The sequence below is a fragment of the Anneissia japonica genome, unplaced genomic scaffold (genome assembly GCF_011630105.1).
Source record: "Anneissia japonica isolate Jap-2015-1 unplaced genomic scaffold, ASM1163010v1 scaffold287593_len981703_cov172, whole genome shotgun sequence".
In the NCBI taxonomy this organism is placed as follows: domain Eukaryota; kingdom Metazoa; phylum Echinodermata; class Crinoidea; order Comatulida; family Comatulidae; genus Anneissia; species Anneissia japonica.
This window is the reverse complement of record NW_022726550.1, coordinates 752,897-770,527: the sequence shown is the minus strand read 5'-3', so window position 1 is coordinate 770,527 and position 17,631 is coordinate 752,897. Positions and strand designations below refer to the sequence as shown.

The 17,631-nt window shown below is 33.9% G+C and overlaps 3 protein-coding genes across 7 annotated transcripts in view; 2 read left to right on the top strand and 1 right to left on the bottom strand.

Annotated features, from left to right (window-relative positions):
• The window catches only part of LOC117113240 (protein FAM135A-like), a 37,670-nt gene extending 33,818 nt beyond the window's left edge, over positions 1-3,852 (top strand). For both annotated transcript variants that reach the window (XM_033256531.1, XM_033256530.1), the window contains exons 14-18: positions 52-149; positions 1,360-1,511; positions 2,469-2,579; positions 2,950-3,066; positions 3,564-3,852. In XM_033256531.1, the coding sequence (XP_033112422.1) occupies positions 52-149; positions 1,360-1,511; positions 2,469-2,579; positions 2,950-3,066; positions 3,564-3,769 (684 nt within the window). In that variant the 3' untranslated portion in view covers positions 3,770-3,852. The remainder of the gene's footprint in view (positions 1-51; positions 150-1,359; positions 1,512-2,468; positions 2,580-2,949; positions 3,067-3,563) is intronic.
• Positions 3,853-7,402: 3,550 nt separating this feature from the next.
• Positions 7,403-10,652, top strand: LOC117113223 (DNA-directed RNA polymerase I subunit RPA12-like). Its single transcript, XM_033256510.1, has 4 exons — positions 7,403-7,555; positions 8,531-8,637; positions 9,123-9,232; positions 9,861-10,652. Exons 1-4 carry the CDS (start codon positions 7,432-7,434, stop codon positions 9,883-9,885), a joined length of 366 nt encoding a protein of 121 aa, XP_033112401.1. The 5' UTR covers positions 7,403-7,431; the 3' UTR covers positions 9,886-10,652.
• LOC117113220 (ATP-dependent DNA/RNA helicase DHX36-like) overlaps positions 10,590-17,631 on the bottom strand; it is a 14,722-nt gene continuing 7,680 nt past the window's right edge. For all 4 annotated transcript variants that reach the window (XM_033256505.1, XM_033256508.1, XM_033256507.1 and 1 more), the window contains exons 11-20: positions 17,045-17,188; positions 16,249-16,575; positions 15,786-15,884; positions 15,516-15,689; positions 14,916-15,086; positions 13,941-14,040; positions 13,267-13,357; positions 12,591-12,711; positions 12,006-12,161; positions 10,590-11,808 (exon numbers count right to left, since the gene is read on the bottom strand). In XM_033256505.1, coding sequence (XP_033112396.1) covers positions 11,632-11,808; positions 12,006-12,161; positions 12,591-12,711; positions 13,267-13,357; positions 13,941-14,040; positions 14,916-15,086; positions 15,516-15,689; positions 15,786-15,884; positions 16,249-16,575; positions 17,045-17,188 — 1,560 coding nt within the window. In that variant the 3' untranslated portion in view covers positions 10,590-11,631. The remainder of the gene's footprint in view (positions 11,809-12,005; positions 12,162-12,590; positions 12,712-13,266; positions 13,358-13,940; positions 14,041-14,915; positions 15,087-15,515; positions 15,690-15,785; positions 15,885-16,248; positions 16,576-17,044; positions 17,189-17,631) is intronic.

Genomic DNA, 17,631 nt, shown 5'->3' with positions numbered 1-17,631 from the left:
TTTGTAACAAGGGTTTTCAAAACATGTTATGTCTTGATATTTGTCCCCTAGGGTGATACTTTTGCTGGATTTGATCAAATGACAGATCGGTTAATAAGGGAGATTAAAAACCATATAGAAGTCTTCAGGTTAAAGCCTAACAGAATTAGGTAAGTAATAGAGAGTTATGATAACTTAAAGTGTATAATGTACTGTATATATTTCATTAATATGAAATTAAGAAGTAAAATGTCATTCTATAAGGTATATTGTTATTCTCTTCATTGCAAACATGATACATCAATGACATAAATTCAATCATAAAATAAAATATTCTATAAGTAGATAAGTGCATTTCTCTTAAAAAGCTATCAAATTGTTTACATAAAAAAAACTGACGTCATTCTACCATGGTGATGAATTTCATTTTGTGAGAAAAAGCCATTTTCATACTGAGTTTTGTTACCGCAATAATGCAAGAATCTTCCCGGCATTGTCTTTTGTATGAATACGTCGGGCATAACCACAGCCGCAATACTAGGGTTACGTGGCATTCCATCTCAAACCTAGTAATAATACCGCAATACTGCTGTTACTGTGCATTCCGGCGTGTGTCTGAAAAGAAAGCAGGTCACATTCCCACATTACTTTATTCAGTCCTAAATAAGGATAACGAATTGGACAAATGTTGAGAAAAGGTGAACAGAATTTTTGGTATAGGGGTGAATTTGACTGATAAGAAATTTGCCAATGTTCAGGATAATTAGATTAATGAACTACAAAATAATAAAATTGACCTTTATTATCCTTAAAACTCATTTACATAGTATTATTGGGAGTTAGGGGAAGGGTGTTTGACTACCTCGAAAAACACAGCAAATTAAAATTCTTGGAATTATTGATATAACGTGTACAGTAAGGTACAGTAGGCCGGTTATCTCAGAAATCTAGGCCTAGCATAATGGTTCATTCCAACTTAAATTTTGTACAATTGACATTAACAATGACATGCTAGAGTACGTAATCCATTCATACAGAAAGGCCTTATATTATGGCAATATTACCACAAAATTAGTTTAGTATAAAAGGATGCATGCTGGTAAGCATACAGGCATCACTGTTGCTATATTGCCAGCCCGTCTGCCTGAAAGTGGCTTAAGATAAACTTCATTTATATATACTTCATCCCATTATGAAATTTAATGGGTTTTTTATGTACTGTACTTGTATTATATATTTTTTTTTTGTTGGATTATTAATGTTTTATTGTGCATTCACTAAATTAATTATTCTTTCTTGAGGGATAATTTTCAGTAATCTTGGTTTTCTTATGGCACTTTATGCTTTTCCCAGTTAATATCCTTTTGTTTTTCTCTATAGTTTTATTGGACATTCACTAGGTACATTGATAGTCCGGTCAGCACTGTCCAAGCCTGACTTTGAACCTTGGCTGGACAAACTATACACATTCTTATCGCTATCTGGCCCGCATCTTGGACAACTGTTCAACAGTAGCACTCTAGTCAACACAGGTGAATAAATCTTTGTCCAAACTATTAAATTTTATGTGAAAAAAAAATGTGATATGCCCATATTTGAATGTAATATGACATCATCATGCTCATACAGTATATGGGCACATCACATTTTTTGTCACATAAAATTTGATAGTGTAGGCTTTATATATGTTACATGAGAACAAAAATGCGTGCTGTATCACTCAATTAAAAGTGAATACAAATATAACTGATATTCACCTTGTTTTGAATTAACTGTTCTTATTTTAGAAAAACAAGCTTTCACTAGGACAAGCTTCTTCAGGTGAATAAAGTGAATCACCTGAAGAAGGTACAGTATTGCTAAAATATAAATTGTTAGTCAAAACAAGGTGTTACCTGTTTATTTGTTTTTATGCATACTATAGTTTGTTTTAAGTTGATACTCAATTGAAAATGTATGATTTTAAACGTATCTTATTATGACCTTTGACACATTTGTTTTTTTGTTGTATAATTTAATACCAACATAGCAGAGCACATCAGAGAACCTGCATCACACAAAACCTGTATCTAAAAATTCATGTAAATGTAAACTTTTGGAAGGCAGAACACTATTGAAAATTTAACAGTGGATTTTCCTTTCGGAAAGCAATATAAATATCAATATATTTCCATATTATAATGGAAATATATTTTATTTATGCTTTTAGTTACTGTAAAAGTATTCAAAATATATTAGTAGAAGTGGTTTGTTGCAGCAGTTGCATTTCTGCTTCTCAACCTTAAGGTCAGGGGTCAAGTGAGTACCAGGTTGATTAAAACTTAAACTTAACTGATTACCAGGTGCAAAGTTATAATTCGTCCCAGGGAACTGAGTATGTGTTTGATCCAATGTCGGCTATTTCAAATGTGAAGTTTGGAGCCTGGTTGGCATGAAATGCTATATGAGACTAATGTTTACTTATTATTATTATAATTATTTTTTACTAGGGATGTGGTTTATGCAGAAGTGGAAAAAGTCATTTTCTTTACTTCAAATGACTTTGAAGGATAATCCTGACCCCAGACAGACATTCCTGTATCAATTAAGTGAAAAACCAGGTGAAGGCATCTCAGTGAATTTCTTTGCTTTCATTTGGTGATGTTTGTGGTGGTGGTGGCAATGAAGATGGTTCTTTTTGTGGTGGTGGTAATGATGGTGGTTCTTTTTGTGGTGGTGGTAATGATGATGGGGGTGGTGATGATGATTGTTGTTGTTGATGATGGTGGTGGGGGTAGTAGGTTGTGATATTGATAGTAGTGGGATTGATATTGATAGTTATGACAATAATGGTGATAGTGGTGGGGTTAGGGTGGGGGTTAGTTGTGGCAGTAATGGAGATAATGGTGGGGGTTGTGAGGACAATGGTGATGATAAGTGTTTGATGATAACTCAATTTTCTAATTTCCAAATTTCCTAATTTCTCTCTAGGGTTTTCTTTGTTTAAGAATGTCCTTTTGGTTGGCTCATCTCAAGATCGCTACGTTCCTTTGCACTCTGCGAGAGTTGAGAAATGCAAGGCAGCGGAAAAAGACAAGTACATCTGGGGTAAGTCAACGTCACTCTTTTCACCATCAATTTTTATATGCAAGACTTTTTTTGATTATTTTTCTGAATTTGCAGTAGGCCTAAAATTTGTTCATCTACATCTGCTTTTCCTCCATTTTTACTAATACTATGATAATAATGTATAAAAAAAATAGTCAAATTATATACTTTCCGGAAAACCTATTATAATTTTTGTCGGGATTATACTGTAAGTTTGTCAGGAAACGCTCCTTTGCCTATTCTTAAAATTTTCTCAAAACATAGTGGAAGCTGAGGTTGATATTGACTCTTCCTGTTGGGTACATTAGACCACTCATTGGGGACTTCGGAACACCCCCCTCCCCCAACTCGTCAGAGAATCTCTTGTGCCGCAACTATGTTTGCATCTAATTTGTTCAAGACATAATTTTCATTTGAAATATCCTTCACTAGGTTATAAACCATTACTATTCTAAATGATAATGGCTCACTTGTATTGACTCTGTCTTATATTTCAGGAACTGTGTACAACGAAATGCTGACAAACATCATGAAACCAATAGTTGACAATCCAAACGTGGAACTTGTGCGGTATGACGTACACCACGCGTTACAGTCGTCTGCCAATTCTCTTATAGGCCGAGCGGCACATATAGCATTCCTAGATTCCGATCTATTTATTGAAAAATTTATGATGGTAACTGGATTAAACTATTTCAAGTGAACCAATGAGATTGATTGATATGAAATAATAGCAGAGAAGAGCAGTTCTTGCCACAAGATCTGTAGAGGGCAGTCTTCATATTACAAAGACTGTTGAGGGCAGTCTTCATACTAAAACTGTTGAGGACAGTCTTCATCATAACAAAAAATAATGCTTAAAGGTCAGATGTGACAGAAATGCTTTAAATTGGCAGTCCAATGCCTTTTAACCAACTAGACGATGAGGTTTTGAGAATGTTTACATTTTAATAAGCATTATAAGATAACTGCCAGCTCAATATCATTATAACAAGACAGATATTGTTTTATAAATTTTAATTTTTGTACAAACAATTATGAATTTTAATTGTTTTAAGAAAATTATGAATCGATAAAATTGCCTTATATAATTTAATTCCATACAGAAATTGTGTCAGAATCATACTGTAAGATTTTGACACAATTTTTTGTACAGATATATTTGACATTGTCAATTATTTGGAAGGTATTGTTTAGGCAGAGCTAGATATGGTACATGTCTTATATACATAACCTTTTAAGAGTGAATATTTAACAAAGTTCTAAATAATACATAGGTCTGGATTCAGAACCTGTAAATTAAATGATTCCATTGAGCATTTTTAAAACATTTTTTTTCCTGTAATAATTGAGTGTATTTAAGAATTTATTGAGAAAAGTGCTTCAGTAGAATTAAGAATAACAATTATTTTCAGATGTTTGCTTAAAGTATTAGTATTTATGTCAATAATTATTTGATTATATATTTTTATATAAATAATAATTATTATGATAGTCCTCTATATTGTAACTAATAATTATTTATTGTAATTGACCAGTATTTATTATTGTAGCATCTTGATTATAATTTATTGTACTAAAGTTTAATGGTAATTATCATTGTTATTCATTATTATTATTATTATTGTTATTATTATTATTATTATTATTATTTTTCATTATTATTTTTAATATATTTATCACTCTTTTCGCATTGTTTTTGGTATTGTATTGATTATACAGTATTTAATAGTATTTTAACGCATTCGCTGGGTTCACCAAGGACGCCACATGTCATGTCTCAGTGGTCGCCAGACCCCGAACTCTTGCTCTGGAGGTTAAGGGAAGTACCCGGAAGTAATGATCTAAAATTAAAGGCTGTTATGTTTGTTTGTGTTTCATTATAGTTGATGGAATGATTTGCATGATGGTGGCACCCTTTATGCCTTCGCAACAAGGAAAAAGTGCCTAGCAGTCAACATGTCACACTATTATTATATTATTTGTTTACTTACTATGATATAATTTTTGTTTTATTACATATTTGAAATATTAAAAATGTACCTTGTGCCCTTCATTAATATAAATATTATTGAATTATGAAGTTTATATATTGTTAATATCAAGATTATTGTTATTTGACATTTTGTATCATAAAATTTCAACTGTATTAGATTATTATTGTTTACAATAGTTGGTTTCAAAGACAGTATTTTGTTAATGGTCCAAAATGGCTGAACAAAACTATACTTTCATAAATATAATTTTGGATTCATAATTTTTTTGTTAATCTTCAGGTTATTGTTGTTTGACATTGTGTCAAAAAACCAACTTTATTATTTCTTTACAACAGTTTGTTTTTTACATGTGTTAAAAACAGTATTATGTTAATGGTCCAAACTGGCTGAACAGATTTTATTTTTGTCTACAATTGAAATATTTTATGTACTCTTTAGTTTCGTTTAATTATGTGTATTATTCGTATAAACTTAATTTTATTTGTTATAGTATGAATTATAATTATTAGATTGTTCATAAGAATAAGATGGAATTATGAATTATGAATTTAACCTGGTAATTAAATGATTTAATCATGCATCCCTTTATACATATGAACAATTGTAACCACTCCTTTTGACTTGAATGTTTAAAATGTTTGATAATGTATAGGATAAAATTGTATTCATAGAAGTTTTGATTCTATCATAGAATAATGACATTTAAATACTATAATTGAAATTCCAAATTAATCTTTGTGGTTTGTGATTTTTTTAAATTTTAACTTTATTATTTATATTGGTTTAACTTCATTGTGTATTAAGTGTTGTCTTTGATTGTACTTTATTTCAGTTTCATAGTCTTATATACTCTATATCATGAGTTTATGTCACTTAGTTCTCATTCATCAGTTCTTATTTATTTCATTCAATCAAACACAGTGGCTTTTTTGTATTGCATTACCTTAATGGAAATAGGATCACTGTAGCTATAAGATTTAATAACTTACTGATAAAGAATAATATGAAATTGTGAATTACTTCTATTAAGTAATATAACTATTAATAAGCAAGCTGTCCCCTGGATTGTGCAAAATTGCATAATAATGACATTTGAATTTGCCCATTGTTTGTTTTTAATCAGTGCCTTTATATTTATAGTTTCAAGGATGGATAGTTTTTATTGACCTTTAACATTTATGTCATAGGTCACCTTGCCAAGATCTACAGTAATTATCATTGAAAATTCTGTAGAAAATCCATCTAAATTTGTGATTGCAATTTCTATACTTATATTTAAATAAGGTAACTTACTTGAAGTAGGGCAGTATCCAGGATTGCCATTGGGGATGAGAGGGGTGCGGGGGTGTATACGCACCCATCCCTCATCATACCCCCTGGATATGGTCCTATATGATAGTGAATTAACTCGTACTTCCAAGTGTACTTAATTTTTATTTGTATTATAAACAGTGTGTCGTGATTTTCTTCCAATTTATTAGAACAAGGAGTTACTATGTTAACACCTTAGTTAGGATCAATGCTTACTTGAATTTTAATTAACATTAAAATTTTAATTAGCAGATTGTCATTGTAGCCTGTAAGTGCAATATATTAAGATTGTGATTGTATTGAAGATTTGTTGAAGTAAAATCAATAAAACACAATTCCTGGATTTCAGATTCATTTCTAGTTTTATATTTTTTCTGTAATACCCTTTCATGTACATTCATCACAAAACTTTTGTGGTCATTTTGTAGTTGATTTATTCAAACACCAAAGATAACCCAAAAAAGTCTGAAGAAGACTTATTGTGGTGGTGATTGGGTAGTACACCCAGAGCCAATTCTGTACTCTTTTCTGAAGAGTGTACTGAGTTCTTTGACTTGCACACGGGGCCAACGGTTTAAATGTCTCCTCCAAAAGACGGTGGGCTATCGTAACTAATTGCATTCCAGCCCTCCAGCTGAAACACTTAAACAACTTCAACTTTAATTCACAAGGAGAGCAGTGATGGGAATTGAAAATAAATAATTTTATATTTGTGCCTTACAATATTATATACTGGAAAAGGTGACTGAGAAGCAATGTTGATATTTATCACTACCACAGGGTGATGCTGTGGGTGATGGTGACAGTGAATTGTCACTTCCATGATCAGGATGATAAAAATGATAAAAATTTAAATAGATAAAAATGTAAACCAATTTGCCTAGTAAGAAGTAAGAAGTCTCAGTTATTTTTAAGAATATTGAGTCTCATAGATAGTTGATACTTAAATTTGATGTTTTTTAATTATATTTTAAGAATTTACCAATGTTGACGCGTACTGATGTGAGTTGATGCAAGTTGACGCGAGACGCTGTTAGTTGTTGTTTGGGGGGGAAATATGGACGAAGTTTACTGTGCTTCGAAAGAGTTTTGCCCACGTTGTGGTACAATTCTTCCTTTCCCTATTAAAGGAAGTGTTATGATATCATGTAGAAATTGTTCATACCAGACAGATGCAAGAGGTTAGTAGAGCTTTGCCAAGGCCCTACCTATATCGTCACTTTGTACTAGACTAGGCCTAATCCGTAATTTCATCGGCTAGGCTAGCTAGGACTAGCCGCTACTACTACTAGGCCAAGGTCTAGGCCCTAGGCTAGGCCTAGAAGTGCCTTTTGCTACCCTACACTAGGCTGGGCATAGGGCCTATTATTAGCAGTAGAGGGCCTAGCTAGAGTAGCCTGTCGTACTGCTGGGTAGACCTGGACCCCGGTGGGGGCTCTGCTGGCTCCCAGCCCGCGTTTCAAATCACGCATTTTAAATATTTCAGGTTTAGTAACTATGTACATTAAGTACATGACAAAAAAATTCAAATTCAAGTAATTCCTTTGCAGCTAGTACCATTTGAGCATTACAGGTAACGTAGCATTACATTGATACCAAAATCATTGTCCTCCATCAAATATCAACAAAGTTACAGAATTTAAAATAAACTTATCTTTTCTGAAACAATTGCATGTTTTTGACAACCAAAACTTTCGGCAATTAATTCACACTCCTCACAAAGTAGGAAAAAATTGGTTTGATGACAAGGTCAAAAAGGAAAATGTGAGCTACGTCATGAGTATTTTCGGTTCATAGGGGAAAAAATACATACGACCTCTGCAGCCCAAACAATAGAGGGCTGTGCAGACAGTCAAGTTGCTGAAAGAAAATTTTAGCGGTGCCATGGTGTCACGCTCTCAACGGCCGATAGTCACGTACATGTACCTACCAGGTTGCAAAACATGGTCACACACTCCATCATCAGTTTCAGTGTGGGTGATCGCTGAACGTTCTTTAGGTTTTTGAGGTTGCATGTGAGTCTGTATGTGTTACATATACACAGTGATGACAGCAGAAAAGGATAAGGGTGACATTGCCAAGAAAAACAAGATCCACAAAATTCTCTCTGGCTTAGTCCTGAATTTATAATTTGATTGTTATTTTTTTTAAATTAGAGGAATTCAAAAATGTTGTATATCACACCCATATTCAAGTTAACACCCGGAAGAACAGGACAACAACAGTTTCAAATGAGGAAACGAAGAAAGACTATGGAACACTGGTCAGTATATGCTAAGCTTCAAAACTACACTTTTATAAATACAGTTAAACTTGCATAGTATAAGTCGACTTTGCCTAACTTTAATAATTTTGATCTAATTGTACATGCCAAATTGTTGTGTTTTTCATTAATTAATGATCTGTAAGTCAAATTTCATCGAAGACAAGTCAAACAATTTTTTAATGCCATTTTGGATTCGACAAGCAAGTTCAACTGTATAATTTTTGCATTGCCTATAACCTACATATCTAAGACTTACAAGACTATATAATGATTACAAGACTATATAATGATTAAAAATGTAATTGTTTGCTTTGATTTCCCATTGATTTTCTCCTTATCATCAAATCCAGTATGTTTTATGTAAAATTGCTCCACTTTTTTGCAAAAATGATATAAAAAAAACCTATTTAAACAAACACTAAACAGTATTGTTAATTACTATGTTTAAGCAGTCAGATTTCCCTTTTTTGAATTTCTTATAGATTGAAAGGCCGTGTGTAAAATGTGGTCACGACAAACTGCACTTTCACACCCGACAAACAAGGTCAGCTGATGAAGGTCAAACCGTGTTCTATTATTGTCCAGAATGCAAGTAAGTATAGTGAAGATTATGTGAATTTTGACATTTCCAGATTACTTATTTTTATTATACTGCGTACTGTAATTTACTTTTTTTTTTTTTTATTTTATTTCATTTCAAACACAAACATTTTATAATAATACAATAATGATTACATAAAAAAAAAAAAAAAAGCAAACTTAACAGAAAGTGACGATATACTGGAAAAAAAAATATAATTTTGTAATTTACTTATTTTGCAGATTTTAAGTTAATTTACATTTATTATATATATAATATATTTATTATATATTATTTATTATATATTTATTTATTATGTTGTCTTATTTCACGCACCATAAAAAAATAAAATGTGTAGGCCGATTATACCCAACAATTCATAATACTTTTGACCATATAATTATAAATTCCTTTTAATGAAGCTACTATACCGACTGAGGACTGTAATCCGTAACATAGAGGGCGCTTTATTTTGTGATTATTCCATAGAGGGCACTATATTGAATGAACAAGAGATAGATGGTGCTATATACACATTATAATTTAGTCTCGCTCTTTGGACCCCAACAAAATTGGCAGGTATTGCTTGAAAATGAAAATTGTTCTTTATCACTACGGTATTTGGAATTTTTTTTTCTAGACATCAAGAAATCGAATACAGTTGAAAAGTGTTTGTTATCTATGTTGTTTGGCCAATGAGGTTTCATGCTGGTTCACACTCGGTGGTCATGGGAACAGACATGCTGATGGTAAATGTGTTTGGCTCGATGCAGAAAGACTGGCACGGCTATGTTCTGTGATGAACAGTGCCAGCCCGTCAACATAGCCACATGAAGCTGCAGTAAGGCAACTACTGTAAAAAATGGGCCTACTAAAAACAGAGACTCCACTCACCAAGCATACCAAATGACGATCTCTTCACTCGTCAAGCCTTATCTTTACTGTCTCTTCGTCACCAAGTTGCCATGTTGCATTACTGTTTGATGCAATTTTAGAGCTTCATAGGATTTTACAATGAGTTTGCTTTTACTATATTGCCTGGGGTAATTTAGGGGGACCAGGATGGCCCCGGCCCCTCTTTTGGAAGGTAAAAAAGAAAGAAAAAATCGATCGCCCAAAATTCCTCAGAGGTTTTTTTTTTCGGGAATCTAGAATACAAACATTTTTTGCGGGGAAATGCCCCTGACCCCCTGTGGTTGTATTATCTTGATTGGCCCCACTTTTGGGGGTAGCCCCTTTTATGACATCTCTGGATCCTGCTATATTCTCTAGTTCTTGTCCGATGAAAAAGTATGCATTAAATTTATATAAATGTACTTGTAAACATTAGTAGAACCATGGTTAAAAAAAGCAAGAAAACACCATTACATCTTTTAGAAATCATACTTTATTCTCTCAGGTACCATGCTTCCAATAATGATGTTTTTTCAAATTATATAAATGTACTTCTAAACATCAGTAGAACCATGGTAAAACCAGGGAACAGTTAAATTAACTGTTGCCTGGTAAAATAAAACACCATTACATCTTTCAAAAATTATACTTTATTCTCTCAAGTACCATGCTTCCAATAATGATATTTTCAGTGCTTAACCGGAAGCTGAAAGTTGTCCTTGTATTCTGTTTCTTAAATGAAGTTTGTAGTGTGTTAACCAATCGATACAAAGTGTCAGTTTTTAGCCAGCTAATTATGTCATAGCATCATTAGCAAGAATTACCATTTTCCATGTAATATCAACCTGCCTACACAAATGAATTTTAATAGAAAACAACCATAGTGTGTGATGCAGTTGTCTATTTTGTAATGACAAAATTATAAACCAAAATAAATATTACTTTATGTCAGTTTTTTTTTCCCAATGACACATCTAGATGTCTGGAAATACCACTCTCTGAATGCTTTTATGTTGAAAATAATTTGTCCATTGTCAACTTAATTATGGACTACATTATGTATATCATTAAATGAAGAGATAGTCTTGTAAACTAAAATACCATTGTTTTTTCTTTGTTGATTTGTAATAAATTCAAGCATATTATGATGTATTAGGCAGGTGCCATTTGAACGCTTTGCATTAATTCTTCAATCCTTCAAGGCATCTCACCCCGAAAATCTCAAAAGAGAATTGGTTATAGGATACTTATAGCTCTCAATTTAAAATTTCCATGATCTGCTTCACCGGACGGATCACACTTACAATATTGTTAAAATGCTGATAATAGCATTAAACTGCATGATTTTTTATTTGTATTGAACTTGTGACACAGTTATGTGCAATTGAGACTATTGATTTAAAATTGTTGCCATAGTTACTACATCATCAGTGGTTTTGATCCTCCATCTCTTGGGGCATTCCCTTCACATGGTCCGTCCATCATGACAATAGTTTAGTGTCATTTTAATTCAGTTCTCAGAAATCATCATAATCCTCATCTCTTCCGTCATTTTCTTGTCGTGGTCCATACATAGTCAGCAGTTCAACAATAGCACTCATTATCTTCCCCTCTTTTGACCTCTTGCTCCAATTGGTTAATCCTGGTCTTGTGATCTTTGCTTCTAATAATTTATCTAATTCTTTGCGGAGGTCCTACAACAAACAATAAAAAGAAACTAGTTAATATACAAAATTAATATGATAATAGTAAACAGTATGAAATTTTTTTGATTAACAATTTATAACACATTGTATCACAATGTTTTGATGTGAGAAAGTAGGAAGTTACTGTTGTTGGATGCAAATTAAAATAAATAAAATACTCCTGTAATGTTGAAAAGTATGCTGACCTTAACAAGAGCTGCTATCCTTTCCTGGGATCTAAATGTAACTTGATCATCTACAGATATGATCTCTTGTCCGTCTTCATCAACACCGACGTGCAAATCACCACCAAAGAAGAGTAATGGGTACGGTTCTACCATGGTGGTATCGTGAAGGTACACCTGATGGGATAGCATAATACCACTTTAATAGCTCAACACTTTAATAACAACAGCGCCAGCTGGGGGCCAGAAGAACAAAGGCCAGCAATAATTTTTAAACCCCAACCAAATAGTTGAGAGCCAGAACCGCAAACAGCTTTGGTAACTGCTCTACCTGACTGAAATGATACCTGTTGTGGGCAGTTAATAAATGAATGTACAAGAAATAACCCTGGAATAATATAATTTAATAACATTAAAACCAGATAGGCAATTCCTCTTAAACCTACTGGCACAAGAATAAAAACTAAATCAGCAGCATAGTTTAGCTTATCCAACCTCGTCCCTCTCCTACCATTACTACCATGTAATTGATCTATCATTCTATGTAAAATACTCTGCAGGTGCAAGGAATAAGATCACTGAGGCATAAGCTACACTATTACTTACCCCGGACGATTTCAGTTTCAGATGATAAAGTAGGTAGTTACTAGGGAAACTGGTCTCTTTGGCGTTTACAGACTTGGGGTGTATGTCTACCTTTCCATCTTGCTTTGTGTAACACTTAACACTAAAGTGTAAGGAAGAAAAAGCAATAATTGCTATTAGATAATCATGATTTCTTTTAGATGATGGGCACTTTATACAACTGCAAAGTATGCTAAATAAATGGAATACAAATTATTTACTATAATTAATTTATGCAAACTATATGCAATTCACATTATTTCCGCAAGTACTTATTTATAGAATAACAGTCTCAGGAATTACTTCATGTTTTTCCACTAGTAATCAGCAAATGGTACAATATGCAAACCTACCAGGATAGAGGTAACTTGCAATGACATAACAAAGAGGGTGAGGCCACTCGCTAAACCTTCTTCAGCCCTACTACTACCCTAGAGGCTGGGGGAAACTTAGGGCATAGGGGGTACGGAAAGAATCCCTTGTCCATTCCAGCATATTTAAAGTTTTACACCTTAAATGGCTGAGTGCCCGGCTTAAAGGTCCAGGGCCCCAAGTTTTAGCCAGTGAGAGCGTATAGGTGTTACACCACTGATACATTGGATGATGTGATTACAAGGAAGTAATAATAAATAATAAATAAATGTTGTAAGCATCTCACCGTGGACCTTTTTTCAACATTCTTGCACTAACTTGACTCACATTGGGATAAAGTCCAGCACACAGGACAGCTTTAATTAACTGATCATTGTCTGAAAAAGATAAATATGTATCTATTAAAATTAAAAAATTATAGCTCTTTCCTGGCAAATATGGTTGTTTTCTGGGTAAAAAAAATCCTTGCTGAGCCACCAGGGCTCATAGGGACTGGAGCTTATCCCCAGGTTCTGTAGCATGAAGCAGATTAGATTTAAATATTCCTCATGCGTGGGACGCTGGTCCACCACAGATTACACCCAGCAATCTGCTGGTACCTATTGATGCAGCTGGGTAAACTGAAGCAATGTAGATAAACGTTCCTTGCTCAAGGACACAAATGAACCATTATGGTTGTTTTCAGGGTAAATTTATTGATCTATAATTATTCTTTTATTTATCTAAATGAAAATTAGCATAATCACACAGGCACCAAAAAGAAAAAAAAAAGGCTGTTGTATTATCACTTTGCATTTAATACTGCCAATTTCCAAACATATTGAGCATGCCAACTCCAGTTATTAAATTTACTACCAACACCAAAAACAACACCATCACAGTCACCACCACCACACCACACCATCCCAAATGTCAAGAAAAACATGAACAAAAGGAAAATATTCCCAGAGCTTTGTTTACCTGAATGGATATTAGCTTCATCTTGCTTACAATTTTTATCCATCACAAATCCAATGTTACACAATAGTTCACAAAATTGAGTCTTCATATTATCCAACATCTGAAAAATATGTAAAATATACATTCATGTATTTTCTTTAACTATATAAATTATATAAACAGGTGAATGAAGGAGAGAAACGATGAAAAATAAATCATATTCGTCTTTTCAAAGAGACGTTTTAATTCAGTGGCTCATGTGTATATGTAGTATACAAATACTGATAGCTCAAGAGGGGAATGGTAAAATCTACTGCCCCAAGGTGATGTAGAGATAGTAGCTGAGCTTCGGCCCTTCGGAAGATAGTAGGCTCTGGTCTCTACATCACCGGGTAGCTGTAGATTTAACTATTCCCTGAATCTAGAGTAGTCAATCTTTGTTTTATATACCTCATACATAGATTCTAGGCAGCCTAAAAAAAGTAATGTATAAGAGTACCAAATATGGCAAGTAGGCCCAGGGCCAAAGGCCTACTTCCTAGGTCTGGGCAGTCAAAGGGCCAATCTCTCTCATCGTAGAGGTCGCAGTTCCCTTCTACCGTCCATACATGTCATACATTACACAGGGATGTTATAAGTGTGGCCTAGAGCTAACAACGTGAGAGGGAAAAAAGCACTATCATTTAATGTGATAGTACTTTTTTCTCTGGGAATTTATGTACTATCATTCAACCTATGTCATAGGAGGGATAGTTAAAGTCATTACTTTTTGTTACAATGAGATGCCTGGAAACTATGTATGCGGTATATAGTACTGTATCTGTGAACAAGCAGGTATCGTTCACAGTGTACTACAAAATTCACCACCAGAAAAACCCCACTCAAAAATTAATTGTTTGGACTTTCATCCAAACCAAATTTTACAATTGAAACAAAATCAAAGAAATAAACACATAACAAAGAGCAGCAAAAAACATTACATTTAGGATTACTGACCTTTGTTGTGCCGAGGGACATGAAATTATCCCAGCAGAACGCCCTCTCAGCTTGCGCACCTGTAGCACGAGCCATTTCCCATTTACGGAAAGCATACACCATCATCAGATGATCGCTTTTAGATCCACACGACAACTTCCATTTCTGAACGTCTGCCTCCTTCTCCTTGCCCTTTAAAGAATAATTTAAAATAGTAATAATAATAGCATTGCTAAATATATTCTAAACAACTTTAATCTATTAAAGAAGACCGGAATACAACCACGATGTAGGGGTGTGGCATTTTCAAGCTTTTATTCATTAATTTGATATATTTTCCATCAATTTAGCTGGTGGTTTCCACTTTATCAGCTGAAATGTATTGGAGAGTAAGGATTTTAAGTCATGACTCCAGAATTAGGTCAAGGCCTAGTAAACACGAAACTGACCACGATTTAAATTATCACTCCTTTTTCACCAAAACAGAATTTAACTGTGTTAGCTTATTTATTTACTCAACTTTCTTTTATGAGGGTAGCTCTTACAGCGAGGCTGACTCAAAAAGGCCTTCATAACAAATACAAAAACATAATGGTAGTAGGTATAGCTGTGACAACTTACCAGTGGTGTGAAGAAAGGGTCTTTAAAACTTAAACAAGCTGCTATGGTAAGAATTGGATCCAGACAGCAAAACATAGCACCAAAGAGAATGAGACGACCAATCTTTGGCTCGACTGGGAGTCTAGCAAGGTGGTAACCAAGTGGGGTTAAATCCTCATTTTCATCAAAGGCATTCTATAACAGAAACAGATTACACAGTTATTCATGATTTAACTCCACCTTTAAACAAAAACTTGTTCAGATATATGAAAAACAAAATATCAGTTTTACCATTTGTTTTAGAGCTGTAAGTGCTAAAGTAATTGCTTTTTCATCTGGTTTATCCATAGCTTTATCAAGAAAGTTGCGCACAAGTCCAAGTTTTAGAGTCTGAAAAAAAAAATTGATCATTAACATTGCATCATGAAATAATATTGGAAACATGTATACTATTGTTGTTTTAATTGCATTTCTGCATATTTCAGATCATACATGAATTATTGATTAATTGTATACATGAATTGTACTTGCATTGCAAATTATTGTTATTTATTAGTTCTAATTCTACTGTAACTGATTCTTATGTCAATAAAAATAAAATTGTATGAAAAGATGCCAAAAACCCATATTAAAGGGACAATCTGAGCAATTTTTGCACCCCCCAGTTCCGCATTTTCAATTTTCGCAACCCCCTCCTACCCCAGATTGACACCAGCCAGTGCCCCTGTAGCACATGTGATTTTTAATATCCCACCTTGATCTGAAGGCAGACTTCTTCCAGTGGTGTTCTCTGCATCTCTGGCAGTTGGTAGTCAGGCATCATACTGTGGCGTAGCGTTGAGTACAGATGATAGCATTCACCGGGCTGGACTCTCCCTGCTCTTCCTCTTCGCTGTTTAGCAGCAGCCAGACTAGTCCACTCTGGTTGCAGGGTACTTATATTGTTCTTTACATCAAAGTTCTTTTCCTTCACTTTGCCAGCGTCTATGACAAAGACAACATCATCGATGGTTATACTCGTCTCGGCAATGTTGGTTGCTATGATGATTTTTCTGACACCTTTTGGTGGTCTATCAAACACCTACAAACAAAATTTAAGCATCACATCCAATAACATAAAAATAATAACAAAATAATAGTAATGATAATATTGTGAATCAATAACAAAAAATCATACTCATATTCTATAACAAAAAATGATGATGAGAATGATTTCTGTGATGTAGAAAACACAAAACACTTCTTTTTAAGTGGTTCTCAAAGCTTTTTTGGCCGACGACCACAACTAATCTTCAGGCAATTTGCCGCGAACCACTGCCGGGACATTCAGAAACAGGTACTCAAAATAGGTCATTAACTTGCAAAAAAAATTTAAGTAAAATGTATAAATGATACTTACAATACACTCTCTTTACCTCAGCAAAGAATTTAGCGTGATATGAAATTCAATTAAAAAAAGATCCTATCATCTCGCGACTTTCTAATTTCTTAGGTAACCCACAGTTTCAGAACCACTGCTTTAAGAGACATTCCCTACTAGATTTACTGACCTGCTGTTGGTTCACTGTTGGCATCATTGAGTGCAAAGGAATAATAAGGTAGTCTCTGGATTTGAACATCGCCTGTGACATTAACTTGTCATTTAAGCGACTTATTTGATCCCATCCAGGTAAGAAAATCAGAATAGCACCATCCTATAAAAGAAAACCCCAACATACAAAGCGTTAGTCTTTATTATTCAATAATACAGGTATACTACATAGTCTTTTAGAAGAGAGAATAAGGTGCTGCATACAACATATGCATCAGTGATGTGTCTACGGCGGTGAGCTGGGGCGTGCCCTCTCCAAAAGATGATTGCCACTCTCCAGACACCCCCCCCCCATTAATTTTCAAAAAATTATGCTCAAATAGTTTAAAATTCACTTCATATCACAATATTTTGCCAGATAGCACACCCCTTCCCCTGACATCAGGCCCTCCCATATAAAATGTGTACCCTCCCATCCACCCTCCAACCCCCATTCTAATACCCAGAGATAAACCTCTTTGGATAAGAGCAGGGATTGCCTTTGAAATTTAGAAATGTTCTAGCTTAAATGGTCTGTGTTTGCTTGCCTTTTACAGTACACATGTA